The sequence below is a fragment of the Canis lupus genome, chromosome 14 (genome assembly GCF_011100685.1).
Source record: "Canis lupus familiaris isolate Mischka breed German Shepherd chromosome 14, alternate assembly UU_Cfam_GSD_1.0, whole genome shotgun sequence".
Classification (NCBI taxonomy): Eukaryota; Metazoa; Chordata; class Mammalia; order Carnivora; family Canidae; genus Canis; species Canis lupus.
This window is the reverse complement of record NC_049235.1, coordinates 40,966,519-40,985,415: the sequence shown is the minus strand read 5'-3', so window position 1 is coordinate 40,985,415 and position 18,897 is coordinate 40,966,519. Positions and strand designations below refer to the sequence as shown.

Below are 18,897 nucleotides of genomic sequence, written 5' to 3'. Positions count from 1 at the left end.
AATCCCTAAGGCACCTCATTCTTTCCCTTCCTTCCTTACTGCCCAGTCTTTTGCAAAGGACTCATCATTCAGATGTAAAACACACACAAGTCTGCAGAAGGTGAAAAAAAGCAAAGTATAAGGGATAATTTAGAGCAGTAAAGGAAAAATGCTGAATTTACCTTAAAATGTGCTTGTTAACCCTCTACAAAACATCAGAAGTCCTAGTCTCAGGACAGAAAGAAAAAGCAGGATGGAAATAACATCTTTAAGGATAGATCTTTCTCTTTCCAAAATAACTCTCCTAGTTGTCATTCATTACACCTCTTCAGCATCACTGTTTTAACTTAAGGACCTTCCTAAACCCTTCCCAATACTAAAGAGAAGGCCTTCAGAATTCATCTCATTATTGAATTGAAATGACTGAAGACATACACATTCAATCTTATTTATTATCTCCCACTGTGCTAAGAAAAAATAAAAGCAATTATCCACAGAGAAATAATGCTAAGGTCTTTTCCTGGCAACAAAACTGAAATATTCTCAGTGAAATTCATTGAGTAAAAAATTATTCAAGATGCCAAATTTTCGCTTAAGAAGTGCTTTACAACTTTAAAAATAAACTGCATTTGGAGGAGGTTTGCAAAAACACTGTATAAACAGTAATCCAATTGTATCAATTTTTCTAGATGTATTTATTATTTCCCCTTTTCACAAAATGTGTTCAAAAACCAAACATTATTTTGGGGCATATTTTCTTAAAGGGTCAAATCGTAAAATCGTAAAATCACCCACCAGTGAATCATGTTTTGGGAGTGACAAACATACATGCATGCATGTACGCACACCCTGGGGATAAGCTATTCAAGAAATAAAATGAGTTTAACACAGTATGTAAAATGTCCCCATCCATCCTTTCTGTCCTAAGGTGTATGGTGTATTCAAGACCTACCTTCTAAAATAGCAAAAACAAAAACAAAACAAAACCACCTTGACTTGAAAAATAAAAAGGAAGGGGACACCTGGGTGGCTCAGTGGTTGAGCATCTTGGGGTGTGATTCCAGAGTTGCAGGATCTAGTCCCACATTAGGCTAGTCCCACATTCTCCCTCTGCCTATGTCTCTGCCTCTCTCTCATGAATGAATAAAATCTTTAAAAAAATTTCCTCATCTGGAAATGCCTTCAAGAACTGCTGTTAGCTACTTAAGATAAATGTCTCAATTTATATTTACATTATTGGTAATTAAGCTAACCATTCTATTTCCAAATCATTCAAAAAAGAAAAACTTCAGAAGGTGAGGATTAGAACATTTTTTTAAATGACATTTTCTGAAGAATATTCTCAAAGTCAAACTTTAAAACATGACAATTGTCACTGAAATTAATGCTCTAAAACATATGGTGTTCCTAAAAGGGGAAACATTTGGTTTTATAAATTCTGATAAACATTAGGTAACTTGTTACTTTGACTTATTATGTATCACCTGCTAAGTAACTAAAATACCAGCAATTCCCTGAAAACTTTTAGGGACTACACACTTGAGAGGTAGTTTTCAAATAGATCCCCAAATCCTCTGATACTTCTCTGCAAGAAGGGAAGCCCAACTCCCCTCTCCTTAAGTAGTGGCTTGAGCCAAGTGACTGGGCTTCTAATGAGCAAGATAAAGTAGAAGAAATAACATTCAACTTTGGTGACTAGGTCATAAAGTACACTAGGACTTCCTATTTGCTCTCTTGGAGAGCTCACTCCAAGGGAAACTGGCTGCCATGCTGTGAAAACATTCAAGCAGCCACTGAAGATGCCACATAGCCCACACAGCAAGAAACTGAAGGGCATCCTGTCAAGAGTCATTTGTGTGAGCCACCTTGACTGCAGATCCTCCAGTTCCAATTAAGCCTGTAGCTGACTATAGCCCTAGTGAACATCCTAAATGCAAATGACCAAGACATCCTAAGCCAAAACCATGTAGCTAAGCTCCTTCCAAGCTCCTGACCACTGAATTTCAGAGTAATTTGTTACACAGCAATAGATAACAAATAAAAATGAAATTAAGGGCAGCCCGGGTGGCTCAGTGGTTTAGTGCCACCTTCAGCCCAGGGTGTGATCCTGGAGACTCGGATCGAGTTCCACGTCAGGCTCCCTGCATGGAGCCTGCTTCTCTCTCTGCCTATGTCTCTGCCTCTCTCTGTCTCTGTCTCTGATGAATAAATAAATAAAATCTTTTTTAAAAAATGAAAGTAATAAAGTACCTTATAAAGTTCCTTCTCATCCTTTTCTGTCTTCAATTGACATTCCAGTTGTTCTCTTTCATACTGTGCTTTCCTGAGTTTATCCTTTAAACTGAGTTAAAGTAACATTAATATAGACCAAAAAAATTCATTGAAACATTTCTGAAACAAAAGTATTGTTGAAAACCATCAGAAATACCTGTCTAATTCAGTTTCTTTTTCAATTGCTTTATGTGTCACTGACACAATATCTTCTTCAAGTTGGAGAGCTTTGGATGTAGCATCATTGTATCTCTTCTTAAACTCTTCATTTTCTGTTTTTAAGCTTTGTGATACTTCAATAAGATCCTTAGAAACAACAAAGTATTTTGAGAAATGTAACTTCTAAAACAAATGTGCATATCTTGCAATATCCCATATTTGTCCCCTCTAAAGTCTATAAGATTAAAAAACTAAACCTGAGACTGAAGGTTACATTCTACTTTTCGTATACCAAATTAAACATTTATTAATTTTTTTCAGACTTCCCATATACCCTGTTTGTTGATTCCACAAGCTTCTCCACCAGAGGGCAGGCAAAAATGAGAAAAAAAAATTTTAGTCACTTTCATTTTTGACATCATACTTTTCAATGCTACTCTAGTGATAAATCAGTTTCATATGATACTATCACAGTTAACACCTTCTCAAAAAAACGAAAAACAAAATATCCTTCTCTTCTAGCACAGATTCATTAAGTGCCACCAATAATTATACCAAAATACTAATTTAAGGTATGTGCCTGAAGCGACGTTACTAATGATCTGATCACTCTGGGACTCAGAGGCCTGAATATGCAAAGAAACAGAAATATAAAAGTAGTAAATGCAATAAAAAAGTTTCTATTTAAAATATATTCCACCACAAACAATTTAAAAGTTATAAAAATTTTAACACATTAAGACAATTAAGGAACTTACAAGAACCTGATCAAGCTCCTCTCTAAATTCATTTCATGATCTGTAACATGAAGATAAAGCTTTTTCTCCCTAGCTAATAAAATCATGAGAATCAAATTTAACAATGTATATGGAGGTACTTTGTTATGAAAACCTATACATCAAAGAACTGATAAGACAAATTATTTTGTTAAAAAATGATTTTAAAACTTCCCATAATGAAAGTGCCACCCACCTAGGCAACAGAAGCTAAAGCACCATGTTTATAATTGAAACATAAGAAACGTTATATAGTATTTATAAGCCACTTTGATTTTCATAAAGTGAAATATCACTTAAAATATATTGCTAGAATATGAAAATTACTGTGTTGCATCTACACTTCATTTAAAAACTCGTCACAATAATGGTCAGATATATTCTGCTGGTTTTATTTTTGCTCAGCAAATGTTTCCTTACTAAATTTGCAATATTAAAGATTGTTACATAAAACTAAATGCTTATCATGCTGAGTAAAGTAAACGTCAATGGGAGAAAGACAACCATATGGTTTCACTCATAATGTGAAAAATAAGAAATAGTCAAAAGATCATAAGGGAAAGGAGGAAAACTGAGTGGGGAAAAATTAGAAAGGAAGACAAACCATGACAAACTCCTAACTCTGGGAAACGAAGGGCTGCAGAAGGGGAGGTGGTGGGTGGGGGAATAGAGTAACTGGATGACAGGCATTAAGGAGGGCACATGATGAGATGAGCAATGGGGGTTATACTATATGTTGGCAAACTGAATTTAAATAAAGTAAAAAACTAAGTGCCTTTCTGATTCCAATGACAACACCATAGAAATAAGTAACATTCCCTCTGCTGTAAACTGTTGTCAATATCCAATGATTCTTGCAAATCTTAAAAAATGTGATAGAGAGCAAATGGGGGCCCACAGCAGACTCCAGAGGCGGGGCTCCATCCCAGGACCCTGGAATCATGACCTGAGCCAAAGGCAAACACAATAGACTGAGCCATCCAGACGCCCCAATTCTGCAAATCTGACACATTTTTCAGTTATCTGTCTTGCTGATTTATAAAGAGAGCCAAAGAGGTTTCTAAACAGTTTTTTGTTTTTGTTTTTTAATTTTGTATTGTTAGTTTTGCCACATGCTCTCTTGGCACTGCAAATAGGCTACAGATTTTATCCAGGTATCTCTTCTTTCAAGAAGACCACATTGCCTAGAATCTATAATTATTGAAGTTCCATAACAGGTAAACAACATTCTAAAAGTGTATGGGGGCAAAACTAGAGAAGATTCATAAGCAACTAAATGCAAAACAAGAACTTAATCCTTTATCTAGGAGCCAGTTAACTTTACAGTGAGTCACAAATTAATTCTAATGTAACTTAACAGTCTTAGAATCTTTTCCTGTTACCCATAAAAGCACCTAAGCTTCTCAGCATCCATACCTATTTTCTAATGGCATGAAAATGCTAAAGATTATTCTTCAGGCTACTAGTTTTCTTGTATGAGTGAAGCATTACATCTCAATTTGGCTAAGTCTTTTCACAGCATGAAAATGACATACAACTAAAAATCCTGCTTTAAAGCTGACTTTAAAAAAAATAAAATTTAGAATACAATTTTTGAAAACACTTGAAATTTGAGAGATCCATTCAGTCAATATTTGCAAATCATGCCCCAAAACTAATTCTATTAAAGTAACACTTAGACTAAGTCTGCTACACTGTGCATCAAGATAAAAATAAGGCAAAAGGAGACTAAGAGACGGGCATCTCAAATTCATGTAGTGGATTTCTTCCCCTTCTCAAATGTTAAAGAATCCCTACCATGAATCCACTATTGACAATTCTTTCAAGTTGTAATTCTCAAATATGAACGAGAGAAAAAAAATTAGTCACTTATCTGTGTGGATAAACATGCACTAAAAATATCTAAAGTAACAATACACTTATTCTCATGATTGAAAAATAAATTCTGATTACAAATGAATACATTTGGAAAAAACATAGTATCATCGACAACTACTTAAAAAGTATGGTATTCTGGATTCAAATGTATACAGTGGTAAAATTTAGTAAATTAGTAACTGAATACTCTAAACAGCAAATTACTGGCCAAGAGATTATGTTATTTATGTAAGTTGTGAGATTTTAAAGATTTTATTTATTCTAGAGAGAGAAAGAGCATGAGCAAGTGAGGGGAGGGGCAGAAGCAGAGGAAGAGAGAATCGCAAGCAAACTGCACTAAACTCTGGAGCCCGACCAGGGAGCTCAACACAGGGCTCAATCTCACGACCTTGAGATCATAACTTGAGTCAAAATCAAGAATCAGATGTTTAACCAACTCACTGAGCCACCCAAGTGTCCTGGAAATTGCATCATTTTAAAATAAACCTTACTCATCTGATTTAATCTGGCTTTTCTCAAACACTCTGCATCTTGAAACCAACTAAAATACTAAGCTATGCAGATACCTACATAGAATGTAAGTGTACCTTACATTCTATGTAAGGCCAATGCTCAACAAGGCAGATTTTTGAAAAATAGGGATGCCTGGGTGGCTCAGTGGTTGAGGGTCTGCCTTTGGCTCAGGGCATGATCCCGTGGTCCCAGAATCAAGTCTCTCATCGGGCTCCCTGTGGGGATCCTGATCCTCCCTCTGCCTATGTCTCTGATTCTCTCTCTCTCTCTCTCATGAATAAATAAATAAAATCTTAAAAAAAAAAAAAAATCACACAACTGATGCCTTGCTGGCTCAGTTGGGCATGCAACTCAATCTCAGGGTGGAGAGTTCAAGTACCACATTGTGGGTAGAGAAATTTAAAATTTTTTAATTTTAAAAAGTTAAAAATCACAAAACTCATCAGGAAAACAAACATGGGAAGAGGAACTGAATAAACATTTTTTCATAAACAATATACAAATGGACAATAGGTACATGAAAAAGGTACTCAACATCACTAAACATCAGGGAAATGCAAATCAAAACCACAGTGAGCTATCTCCTCATATCCGTCAGGATGGCCATCATAAAAAAGTCAAGACAGGGATCCCTGGGTGGCGCAGCGGTTTGGCGCCTGCCTTTGTCCCAGGGCGCGATCCTGGAGACCCGGGATCGAATCCCACGTCAGGCTCCCGGTGCATGGAGCCTGCTTCTCCCTCTGCCTGTGTCTCTGCTTCTCTCTCTCTCTCTCTATCATAAATTAAAAAAAAAAAAAAAAAAAAGTCAAGACATAACCAACTCTTGGTGAAGACGTGGAGAAAAGGGAACCTTTGTACACTTTTGGTGTGAGTACTATCGAAAACAATATGGAGGTTCCTCAAAAAATTAAAACTACCATATGATCCAGCAATCTCACTTCTGGGTACATATTGAAAGGAGATAAAACCAGGATACAGAAGAGATCCACACTCCCATTTACTGCAATTTACTGACAATGGTCAAGATACAATCTAAGTGTCTATTAACAGATAAAAGGATAAAGAAGATATGGTACATATATACAATGGAGTACTATTCAACCATGAGAAAGAAAATCCTGTCATCTGCAACAATACATGTGGACCCTGAGTGCACTCTGTTGAATGAAATAAGCCAGACAGAGAAAGACAAACACTGCATAGCACCACTTATATGTAGATTCACTTATATGTACTTAAATTCATACAGAAAAAAGGGGGGGGCCTCCCACGGCTACCAGATAGAAGAAACAGGGAGAGGCTGGTAAAAAGGTACAAAGTTTCACTTATAAGATGAATAAGGTCTAAGGTTCTAATGTATAAAATAGTGACTATACTTAACACTGTACTATTTAACAGAAATTTACTAAGAAAACAGAACTTAAATGCTCTTTAAAAAAAAATAAAAAACATAAATGTGGGACGCCTGGGTGGCTCAGCAATTATTCATCTACCTTGGCTCAGGGAGTGATCCTGGAGTCCCAGGATTGAATCCCACATCAGGCTCCCTGCATGGAGCCTGCTTCTCCCTCTGCCTATGTCTCTGCCCCTTTTTCTGTCTCTCATGAATAAATTAAAAAATCTTAAAATAAATAAAAACTTAAAAAGAGAAATGTGAGTTGACAGATGTGTTAATTAACTAGATAAGAATCCTTTCACAATGTATATGTGTATGTATAGCAAAGCTGAAAAAAATAAACTAGAAAATATCAAAGATACAAGTCTTATAAAACCATAAAAATGCATTATCTTACACTTCTGTATCAATCTATACAAAGATTACGAGCTAGTTTAAACTATACAAATATATTTTAGGAGCAAAGTATTATAAGTTTCCTGAAATTATTACTTAGCAAATCAGGTATAAAATGAAAATTGGCCTTAAAGAAATTTATTGATAGGGGGATCCCTGGGTGGCGCAGCGGTTTAGCGCCTGCCTTTGGCCCAGGGCGCGATCCTGGAGACCCGGGATCGAGTCCCACGTCGGGCTCCCGGTGCATGGAGCCTGCTTCTCCCTCTGCCTATGTCTCTGCCTCTCTCTCTCTCTCTGTGTGACTATCATAAATAAATTAAAATCTTAAAAAAAAAAAAGAAATTTATTGATATACACACCTAAGTTATAAGGATCACTCCTACAACATTAAAATGAAGCCTCTATAGGGCAGCACCTGGGTGGCTCAGTTGGTTAAGCATCCAACACCTGATTTTGGCTCAGGTCATACTCTCAGGGTTGTAAGACTGGGCCCCTCACTGGACTCTCTCTGTGCTGAGCCTGGAGCCTCCTTTAAGATTCCCTCTCCCGGGGATCACTGGATGGCTCAGCGGTTTAGCTCCTGCCTTTGGCCCAGGGCATGGTCCTGGAGTTCCAGGATCGAGTCCCACATCAGGCTCCTTGCCTAGAGTCTGCTTCTCCCTCTGCCTCTCTCTCTCTCTCTGTCACTCATGAATAAATAAATAAAATCTTAAAAAAAAAAAAAAAAGATTCCCTCTCCCTCTGCTCCTCCCTAATAAAAAATAATATAAAAATAATTTTAAAAAATAAAAGTCTGTGTTTTTTTTTTCCTCAATGATAATCCATTTAAAAAAAAAGTTAGAAAGTCAGTGGTTATCATAGCTTCAAAACTGGTTTTCGGCAATTCTAACATATAAGGATATATATGTACACACACACACATACTCAAGTGTGTGTGTGTGTGTGTGTGTGTACTTGAGCCAATTCCTATACTAAGCAGTTTAAGTGTCTTAAATTACCTCTGTCCAAAACTCATTATCCAATACAGTAATAAATACAGCTTTAGAAAAGAGAAACCCAAAAATATAAAGAGAAGTCTGCACTAGCCAGAGCCAGCATGAGAAATCTTTCATGCCCTCTCTCCTATACCTCTGATAACTCCCAAATGCCTCACAGTACCTCAAAGTATCCTACCTAGTTGATGAAACTTAAGATGAAAACAATATGAATATATACAACAGTTTATAACATGCTCCTTGCATTACTTAAGCAATACTGCTTTTGTTTTCTCAAAAATAATTTAGTTTAAAAATATCCTGAAGTACATCTTATATTAACAACATTCGAGTTAAGAATGTAATTTATTTTATGGGGGAAAAAACCTCAACTCATAGTTTAGACTCCAAAACATAATACACCAAACTCTAAAACTTAACAAGGTGACAGTTCATTTTAGTCCTATTCAAAAAACAAGACTCAAGATCATTGGTTTCCTGTGCCTTAATCTTCTGATTTTCAAATATGTATCTAGCACTCCAAAACAGAAAGAACACAATGATTATACCTACAAACAGTTAATCTTATGACTAAAAAAATGTAAAGATTGGGTTAAGAAAAAGACTAACCAATACAATGGAATATCATTTGACAGTGAATAAACTACTGATACATACTATACCATACATGAGCCCTGAAAACATTATCCTAAGTGAAAGAAGCCAGTCACAAAGGCCACACATAATTTCATTTATATACAATGCCCAAAATACACAATCCATAGAGATAGAAACTTAGCTTCGTGGTTGCCTAGGACTGAGGGGGAAGGAAATGGAAAATGACCACTAACAAGTACAGGTTTCTACCAGGGTGATGAAAATGCTCTAAAATTAATTATGGGGGAAAACTGGGTAGCTCAGTCAGTTGGCTGGCTGCCTTCAGCTCAGGTCATGATCCCAAAGAGCCCCATGGCAGGTTCCCTGCTCAGTGGGAGTCTGCTTCTGCTTCTCCCTCTCCCGCTCCCCCTGCTTGTGCTCTTACTCTCACTCTCTCTCTCAAATAAAAAAATCTATAAATAAATTTAAAAAATTAGATTATGCTAATGGATTCACAATTCCATAAATGTAAGAACCACTAAATTGCATACTGTAAAGTGCTAGACTTTAATGATATGTAAATTATACATTAGATCTCAATAAAGATGTTTTTTTAAAAAAAGATCAATTACGGGCACTTAGGTGCATCAGTCAGTTAAGCATCTGCCTTCTGCTCAGGTCATGATCTCTGGTTTCAGGAGCAAGCCCCAGATCCAGGGATCAAGCCCCTTACCAAGCTTCCTGCTCAGCAGGGAGTCTGCTTCTCTCTCCCACACTCTTGAGCTTGCACCCGCACCCTCTCTCCCCTCTCCACCGCTCTTTTTTTTAAAAATCTTGTTAAAAAATCAATTAGATAAGTTCACATCTTTAGTCCCTATGGGCAGAAGTACAGAGTGTCATTAAGAGCAATGGAAGGAGCCAGACTGCCTGCCTCTACCATTTTACATACTGTTCGACCATAGGCAGGTTAAACAACCTCTCTGTGCTACCTTTGTAAAATTCATATTTTAAAATGTCTATTTAATAGAATTAAGTTAACATAAGTCAACACTCAGAACAGCACCTGGCTTATATTAAGTATTCTATGGGTTAATTCTTATTAATCAGTCTTTTATAGTAGTGAAAAAACACAAAGTTGAACTAGAAATGAATGTAAAAATTATCCTTAATAAAGCAAATAGTTACTTTTTAAAATCTAGGGTATACATGAATAATGGAACATACACATCACATTAAAATATAGGCAAAATACAATATGTAACTTATGAGCTCTCAATTTATAGATGTTATTTGGTTTCAGTTTTAATCTACTTTGTAATCCTACTTTATTCCTTCAAGCAGCCAATTACACAATATAACCTAAAATATAATTTAAAAAATAATAATAAAATAAAATATAATTAAATGTAACACTTAAACCAATCTGTTTTTGATAACCTTCACACATCCAATTCTTTTCATTTACAAAATAGGAGTGTTCTCTCTATTGGCATTTTTTTTTTTTAATTTTTATTTATTTATGATAGTCACACAGAGAGAGAGAGAGGCAGAGACACAGGCAGAGGGAGAAGCAGGCTCCATGCACCGGGAGCCCGACGTGGGATTCGATCCCGGGTCTCCAGGATCGCGCCCTGGGCCAAAGGCAGGCGCCAAACCGCTGCGCCACCCAGGGATCCCCTCTATTGGCATTTTACAATAAAAAGTATTTATAAAAGATAAAAGATTTATAAATAATTATTATAAACATTTAACTTAGTATGTGTCAAGTATTGAATGGATAACAAGCTAATCTTATTTTATATAACAATGAAAAATGCAACTATGTCTTATACCATTAAGAAACTGAAGGTTGCTCCAGAACGTTCCTAGTAAACTGTCCATTATAAAATTTTAAGTGAAATTGTAGATGATATATCATAACAGTCCTTCAGGTATTCAGTAGTATACATACCCAAAGAGAAGACATTTAGAATTACTGTATCAAAAAGTGTTTAGAATTCACACTATGGAAGAGATTTAAAACCAGTGCCAAGATATGTAATGGATTTTATAAGCCACCCAATTTAAGACAAGCAAGGTGTTCTATCTGACAGGAAAGCCTGCCTGATTAGATAGGTAAAAAAGAATTTCTTTTTAAAAAAGCCCAGGGGACAAATGGGTGGCTCAGTGGTTGAACATCTGCCTCTGGTTCAGGGCATGATCCTAGGGTGCTGGGGATCAAGTCCCGCATCAGGCTCCCTAGAAGCCTGCTTCTCCCTCTGCCTATGCCTCTGCCTCTTTGTGTCTCTCATGAATAAAGAAATAAAATCTTAAAAAAAAAAAAAATACTAGTAATGAAAAGAACTATTTCTCCTAGCAAGCACATTTTATTCCCAGAAATAAGCAGGCAACCTATAACTCAGGTTTTTTTTTAACATATGTAAGTATCACTTCTAGGATCTGAGAAAAATGGTATGAATGTCATATTCATATTTTACTCATACATTTTTAAACATTTTATTTGAGAGAGTGAGCAAGCATGAGCAAGGAGAGGGGCAGAGGGAGAAGCAGCAGACTCCCCATAGAGCAGGAAACCTGACATGTGGTTCAACTCCAGGACCCTGGGATCATGACCAAAGCCAAGGCAGATGCTTAATTGACTGAGCCTCTCAGGTGTCCTTTTATTCCTATTTTAGTTCATCATTATGAAAACTAGTAAAATAATACTTATATTTAGTGGGAATCTATAATGTAACAAACACCATTCTAGGTCTTTTTTTGTTGTTGTTAAAAGATTTTTTTATTTACTTGAGAGAAAGAGAGAGAACGCACAAACTGGGGGGAAAAGCAAAGAGAGAACAAGAAGACTTCACACTAAGCATGGAGCCCAACATGAGGCTCAAACCCATGACCCCAAGATCACAACCTGCGCCGAAATCAAGAGTCTGATGCCACCCAGGCACCGCAGGTCTTTTTTTAATCACCATTTTAATAGCATGGAATAGCATTTTAAAAGCCACTTCCAAATACCTCATCTTCCCAGATTATAAACCCAACACAAGAATAGCAGCAGGGAAGAAGTCCCCTCTAAGATTAGTGCCTGTCATCAATATTTATGAGTTGCCATAAAAACTGTTGTTGACCTCTTCTGGGTACAACAGCTACAATCTTCTACAAATTTTGCTTCACTAATCCCCTGACCTCAATCTACCAACTTTCTTAATCTATGTATGTCAGAATAAGCTCTCTTCAGAATGGTCTTTTCTATAGTGTTTAACTCTAGTCACCTGGACAGCAAAGAGTACCTGAGACTTTAAATCTCCGCTAATACTCGACTAGACCAGAGGCAAGGCCTCACACATATGAGTAATTTCACACAATCAAAGCCCTACTAATTCTGCCATTTCTATTCTTCCAATCATCCATTCTTCCCTTGGATTTCAAGATGATCAGAATTGAAACCTCAAAGGCCACATTTCAAGGCATTCTTGATCTTATTGGCTAAGTATATGCTGTAATAGGCCATTGTTATGAGTATTCTATCTTCTCACCTCCATCCCAGGCTGTAACAGAGTGAAAGAAAAAAAGACTGGCATTCCACTCTGGAAAACTGCCAAATTCAGGTATAAAATGAGATAGAAGTGTAAAGAATAGAGAGAACAGAGTAATAACTATACAGAATAGCCAGTGAGTTAAAACAATGGAATAAGCCATTTATCTGAATGTCCTAACAATCAAGGAAAGCACATATAGTATATTTTAATATTTGGTATACTTGCTTATACTATAGGATATTCTCACTGCAGGATCCTAAGTGTTCCCCTCAAGAGTAAAATGGGGGAGTAACTGCATATTTTAAACAAAATAGGCTAATGGCACTAAAAACAGATGTTTCAGATGTTTATAAGGAGATTTATTATTATAAACATTGCTTGATATTATGTTTCTAATGCAAAAGAGTAGTCCTCAAATTCACAAGTCAAAAGAAATCTTTCCAGATTTTCAGCCTTATTTATGTATCATCTCTGTTCAGGTGTACAATTTACAACCATTCTACTGGAGTATAAAAATTAGTGAAAATCACTGCACTACTGGTTCAAGTGACAACTAGTAATTAATTGCTCTAGGCCTTGTTGAACAAAAAAAAAAAAAAATGTAACACCCACCCTTAGGGAGCAACAGGTTAATCCTGTAAAAAAAGACACAAAATATCCAACTAGTTATAATGAGATTGTGAAAGGTATCATCATAATCTGTGTTTGTCAAAACTAACAAATTACTTACTGAGGGGGGCACTTGACAGGATGAGCACTGGTGTTATACTGTATGTTGGCAAACAGAACTTCAAAAAAAAAAAAAAAAAAAAACTAACAAATTACTTTTCTTGTGAAAATAAGTCCATGACTAGGTGACTGTTTTCATCTACTAAAGTTAAATCCATTTGCATCTCTAATGAAACAGGGCAGCCTGGGTGGCTCAGCAGTTTAGCGCTGCCTTCAGCCCAGGGCCTGATCCTGGAGACCCAGGATCGAGGCCCACGTTGGGCTCCCTGCATAGAGCCTGCTTCTTCCTCTGCCTGTGTCTCTGCCTCTCTGTCTCTCATGAATAAATAAATAAAATATTAAAAAAAAAAAAAAAGAAACTACACTATTTCAAAGGTATACCTCTTTATATGTATTTTTAGAATAATTTATAGCATTTCTCACATTTTGTCTAATATTACCTCTTATTTCACTGAATTCCTTTTGGAAAGGTAATTTTAACTACTTTGTTCTGTCATTCTGTTATTCAATATTTATCACTCCTAATTATATTTCCAACCCCTACTCCCAAGCCAATTATTCTACAATTAGATGGAAAGCATATAGAAAGTTGTCAGGAACTAACTCATCAAGACTGGCACCAAAAAAATCTGCAAGTATTTTAACCATTTATAACAAGAAGTAGCAGCAGCAAATTGATAGGAACTGACCTATTCTTTATGTATCTAAGTGCTATTTTTTAAGAACAGTTTTTACTCATGTTAACGGGCTCAGCTCTTAAAAAAGTGGGCTTCAGACAATATACTACCAACTACAATCAGTTACATAAAACACAACTAACCTTTTGCTCTGTTTGCAGTTGGTCACATCTTTCTTTCTCATGGTTAAGTTCTCTTTCCAATCTTCCAACTTGTTCTCGAAGTTGTGTTGTTTCTTTTTCCAGAACACCAATTAACTTCAACAGTTCTTCTTTTTCTTTCATGGTTTTCTCAATTTTCAACTGTAAAACAAAAAACTCAAATTGATTTTTATGATCCTAAAATGTTACTCAGTTTTCCACTTCAAAAAAAATAGTGAAGAAATGCATAAAAAGAACTCCTACAATCTACTTCATGAATCATACATGTAAATAAAAATTCATGAATCATAAATTTAAACTTCCTTTTGGTTGGGCAAAAAGAACATTAAAAGAAGGTATAAAATCAAGGGTGCCTGAGTGGCTCAGTTAAAGCGGCTGCCCTCGGCTCAGTTCATGATCCCGAGATCCTGGGATCAAGCCTCGCATTGAGCTCCCTGCTCAGTGGGCAGCCTGCTTCTCCCTCTTACTCTCCTTGTTGTCTCTCAAATAAACTCTTTTTTTTTTTTTTTTAAAGGAACTCCATTATATGTTACATAAGGCCTTCATCTATGGCATTACTCTTAAAGTTTTATTTATTAAGTAATACCAGTTGATATTTTTTAATGGTCTCTGGCTAAATTAAAACAAACTTAAAGGAACTGCAAATTTTAGGACAAAAATGCATACTGTAACAATAAATTAACAATGTAATTGATTCTTATACGAACACAAATAGTAACTCAATTCAGGAAAACCTAAACTCCAACAGTCTAAAAGATCACTAATTAAAGGACCTAAAATAGTAAATAAAATGGTTAATATTTCTCTTAGAACAAGAAGTCTCTGACTCAAACAGGAGAATAATGAAGACTCAAAGGGAAAATTTCACAAAGCAAGCATCATACATTTAACTAAAATAAAATATTTTCCTGGTACAGTCTAAGTTGGTGCTCCAGGGTCTTGGAATCAAAGTGATTAAACTCTACGATGGGGATCCCTGGGTGGTGCAGCGGTTTGGCGCCTGCCTTTGGCCCAGGGCGCGATCCTGGAGACCCGGGATCGAATCCCACGTCGGGCTCCGGTGCATGGAGCCTGCTTCTCTCTCTGCCTCTCTCTCTCTCTCCCTCCCTCTCTGTCGATCATGAATAAATAAAAAAAAAAAAAAAAAAAAAAAACTCTACGATGGGGGGGCAGGGGGAGGGGCAGGGGTACGGCTCCTGGGTGGCTTAATTGGTTAAGCATCTGTCTGCCTCAGGTCATGACTAGGATCCTGGGATCAAGTACCGAATCAGGTTCCTTGCTCAGCGAAGAGCCTGGCTCTCCCATTCCCTCTGCTGCTCCCCCTGCTTGTGCTCTTAATTCTCATTCTCTGTCAAATAAATAAATATTTTAAAAGAATAAAAAACGCTAAAATGAGTCTTACAAAAGTTGAAGAACTGCAAAATTTTAATATGACTCTTCTAACAGACCAAATGAAAACATTATGAGAAAAAATGCCCTCAAAAAAGAAAACTTTATTCATTAAACTTCTTCTATACCTTATTTTTTAAAAAACACCTTTCGGCTCTTAACTTTCTGGCAGCTTAACAGTAAAAATATATCTTGACATAGTGCAATGGAAACATTATGAAAGAACCTATTTTTCCTAGTGATTCATTTAATTGGCACATACTTTCTGAAGAGTTTACTAAATCTTAAGGAGGAATTTTAAAAAGGAATTCAAATTAGATAAAAATGTATACAAATCTAATTCCTGCCTCCGATTGCGTAATTTGAAATCTTTTAAGCACTCAAAAGTTAAAATTTTATAATTAGCACTCATCATCTAACCTCACTGATTAAATTAATATTTCACCCTGTTTATCTCCCTTTATCACTTCTTTGTTTTTGTTGTTTTTTGCTAAACCGACTGCAGCTACACACACTTCATCCCTAAATACTTACAGCAAGCATCTCCTAGTAAGGAGACTCTCCTTTTCAACCACTACTCTCACAAATAAGAAAATTCACAATAGGGGATCCCTGGGTGGCGCAGCGGTTTGGCGCCTGTCTTTGGCCCAGGGCGTGATCCTGGGGACCCGGGATCGAATCCCACGTCGGGCTCCCAGAGCATGGAGCTTGCTTCTCCCTCTGCCTGTGTCTCTGCCTCTCTCAATCTGTGTGGCTATCATGAATAAATAAAAATTTAAAAAAATATTTAAAAAAAAAAAAAAGAAAATTCACAATAGTTTAACATCCAATGGATAGTTCATAGTTCTGTATATTCCCACTATCCTCAAAATACCTATTTTCTTAAATTCTAAGATCCAATCAAGGTTCACACATAAAATAATAAGACATAACCCTTCAATGTCAGTGCCACAAATGTCTTATACTTGTACTAATTTTGTGCAGTTTTAGATAAAATCATTAAAGAATTTGATGAATGTGGAAAATTTTAGACACATCAAAAAGTTGTTCAATATATAAAAATATTTTATCTCAGCACCTAAGAGACAGCACCTAAATTTTCCTTATGAAGTACCTCTTATGAATAGGAAGAAGTGCAATGAATTACACAACGTCCCGAATTAACTTAGAGAAGAAATATAAGAAAGATATTATAGATGCCTAAATGTTGTTTTCTGGTTTCTTTTTTTTGGTTGGAGGCCCTGAAATCAGGGTGGTCTAATAAGTATTTAAAATGCTGCAATATAAATGCTAACTGGATTCTTTTTAAGAGATGGGCTTGTTTCACTGTCTTTGACTAGCATTCAAATACCAGGCTAAAAACCTTGATCATCAGGCAGTTGTCACCACAAAATGCTTTAGTCACCCTATAAAAGTTACATTTCTTTATTTAAGATAAGAAAGGAATTTCTAGAAGGGGAAGGGAAGATACAGAAGAATTCACAAAAAATGATTGGTTCCTTCTAACCTTCTTAGTTCGACTATCTAATAAAAGTATTAGATCTATGACCTTATCTTTTTTCTCTAGGCTCATTTTGAAGATAAATAAAATCAAAGCTATAAAATATTTATGTATAAAAAAATCCACCTATTAAATACAAATGTAAATTAACCAAAAATATATACTGAACCAATTAAGCTGTTTTTCACAGAAATTCAAATGTAACATTCTACTTTTTTAAGTTTAAAAATACTGAAATCTTGAAAAAAGAATGTCGTTCTATTTTTTCCCCTCAAAAATCACTAAAATTTAAAACATAAGGCATTATTCGACCATCTATACTGTAAATTTCTATTAGAGCCAATGCAAAGCCTCCCAAACAGCCAATTAAAAAAATATATAAGAAGCTTTTCACCTTTCCTCTTTAAATTATGGCTAATCCAGGATATTCACTTGATAAATTGAACGAGGAAATCATTCTAAAAATGCTCAACCTAAAATGAGACTGGAAAGTTCCCTGATTCACTGCCATACTTGGGATAGCGCATGCTTAGTGAAATGAAGTTCATATCCAATTACGGTTAGATTTATTACTTTACACCACCTTCAGCCCCCCCTCCCCCAAAATCTGTACTACTTTACAATCAATGGATTAGGGACCCCTGGGTGGCTCAGCGGTTGGTTGTCTGCCTTTAGCTCAGGGCCTGATACCGGGATCAGGGACTGAGCCTTACATCCGACTCCCTGCAGGGAGCCTGCTTCTTCCTCTGTGTCTCTGCCTCTCTCTCTCTCTCTCTCTCTGTCTCTCATGAATAAATAGATAAATCTTTAAAAAAACAAAAACAATCAATGGATTAGGCAACCACTAAAGAAGAAAAGTTAGGGTAAGGTAACATTAGGAAAATTTAACTCAAAGCTATTTACTACACATCTGCTATGCACAAAATACCGACAGGCCCTAGGGACAGTCCCTGCCAGTGAAATCAATAACCTGACAAGAAGAAATTTAAAACACTCTAAGTTTACCATCTTAGTTAAAAACCACTTGATGTTCGGGTTATTTTCTTGAATTTTTTAAATGCCAACATAAGCTCTGTTCTTAAATTATCTATAAATCATTAGCTCACTATTGGTACCAACCTCAAGAAGGCCAGCTTTTGTGGTAACCACCAACATGTCAGAATTTCCTTCATCTTCCATAGTAAGTAACTCTTCAACCGGAGAAGCAGCTCGAAACTGGAAAGGTGTACTTGCTCCACGAATCTCACCCTTATGGGTAACATAGCAGAACTGATAAAATTCTCCATCATCATTTGGAAGGTAATAACCTAGAAGGAAGTTAAAAAAAATTATTAAACTTAAAAAGACAATTAAATGCCATATGGGATTTTGGATTGGATTCAGGAACAGGGAGGAAAAAAAAAATCATTGGAAACAATAAAATTTTAATAAGGTTTTTTTTTTTAATTTTTATTTATTTATGATAGTCACAGAGATAGAGAGAGAGAGAGAGAGAGAGAGAGAGAGAGAGAGAGAGGGCAGCCCCGGTGGCGAGAGGGAGAGGCAGAGACATAGGCAGAGGGAGAAGCAGGCTCCATGCACCGGGAGCCCGACATGGGATTCGATCCCGGGTCTCCAGGATAGCGCCTGGGCCAAAGACAGGCGCTACACCGCTGCGCCACCCAGGGATCCCCTTTAAGGTTTATACTTTATTTATTTATTTTTTTTTTATTTTTATTTTTTTTTTAAGGTTTATACTTTAGTCACTACTATTGTACCAATGTTAAATTGCTGGTTTTTTAAATAATGTACTATGTAAAATGTTAACATTAAGGAAAGCTGAGCAATGGGTATACAAAAATTCTGTGTACTATTTTTGCAACTTTACATCCAAAATTATTTCAAAATATAAAGTTTTATAAGAATAACACAGGGGCACCTAGGTGGCTTAGTCATTTAAGTATCTGATGATTCTTGATCTCAGGGTGG

The 18,897-nt window shown here is 36.2% G+C and overlaps 1 protein-coding gene across 7 annotated transcripts in view; it reads right to left on the bottom strand.

Moving 5' to 3' along the window:
* Window positions 1-18,897, bottom strand: part of TAX1BP1 (Tax1 binding protein 1) — a 93,134-nt gene that overhangs the window by 49,982 nt on the left and 24,255 nt on the right. For all 7 annotated transcript variants that reach the window (XR_005369623.1, XM_038557190.1, XM_038557192.1 and 4 more), the window contains exons 4-7: window positions 18,049-18,236; window positions 14,022-14,180; window positions 2,408-2,556; window positions 2,230-2,320 (exon numbers count right to left, since the gene is read on the bottom strand). Coding sequence is in view for 6 of the 7 variants with exons in the window: in XM_038557190.1 (XP_038413118.1) it covers window positions 2,230-2,320; window positions 2,408-2,556; window positions 14,022-14,180; window positions 18,049-18,236 (587 nt within the window). In the remaining variant the exon portion in view is untranslated. The remainder of the gene's footprint in view (window positions 1-2,229; window positions 2,321-2,407; window positions 2,557-14,021; window positions 14,181-18,048; window positions 18,237-18,897) is intronic.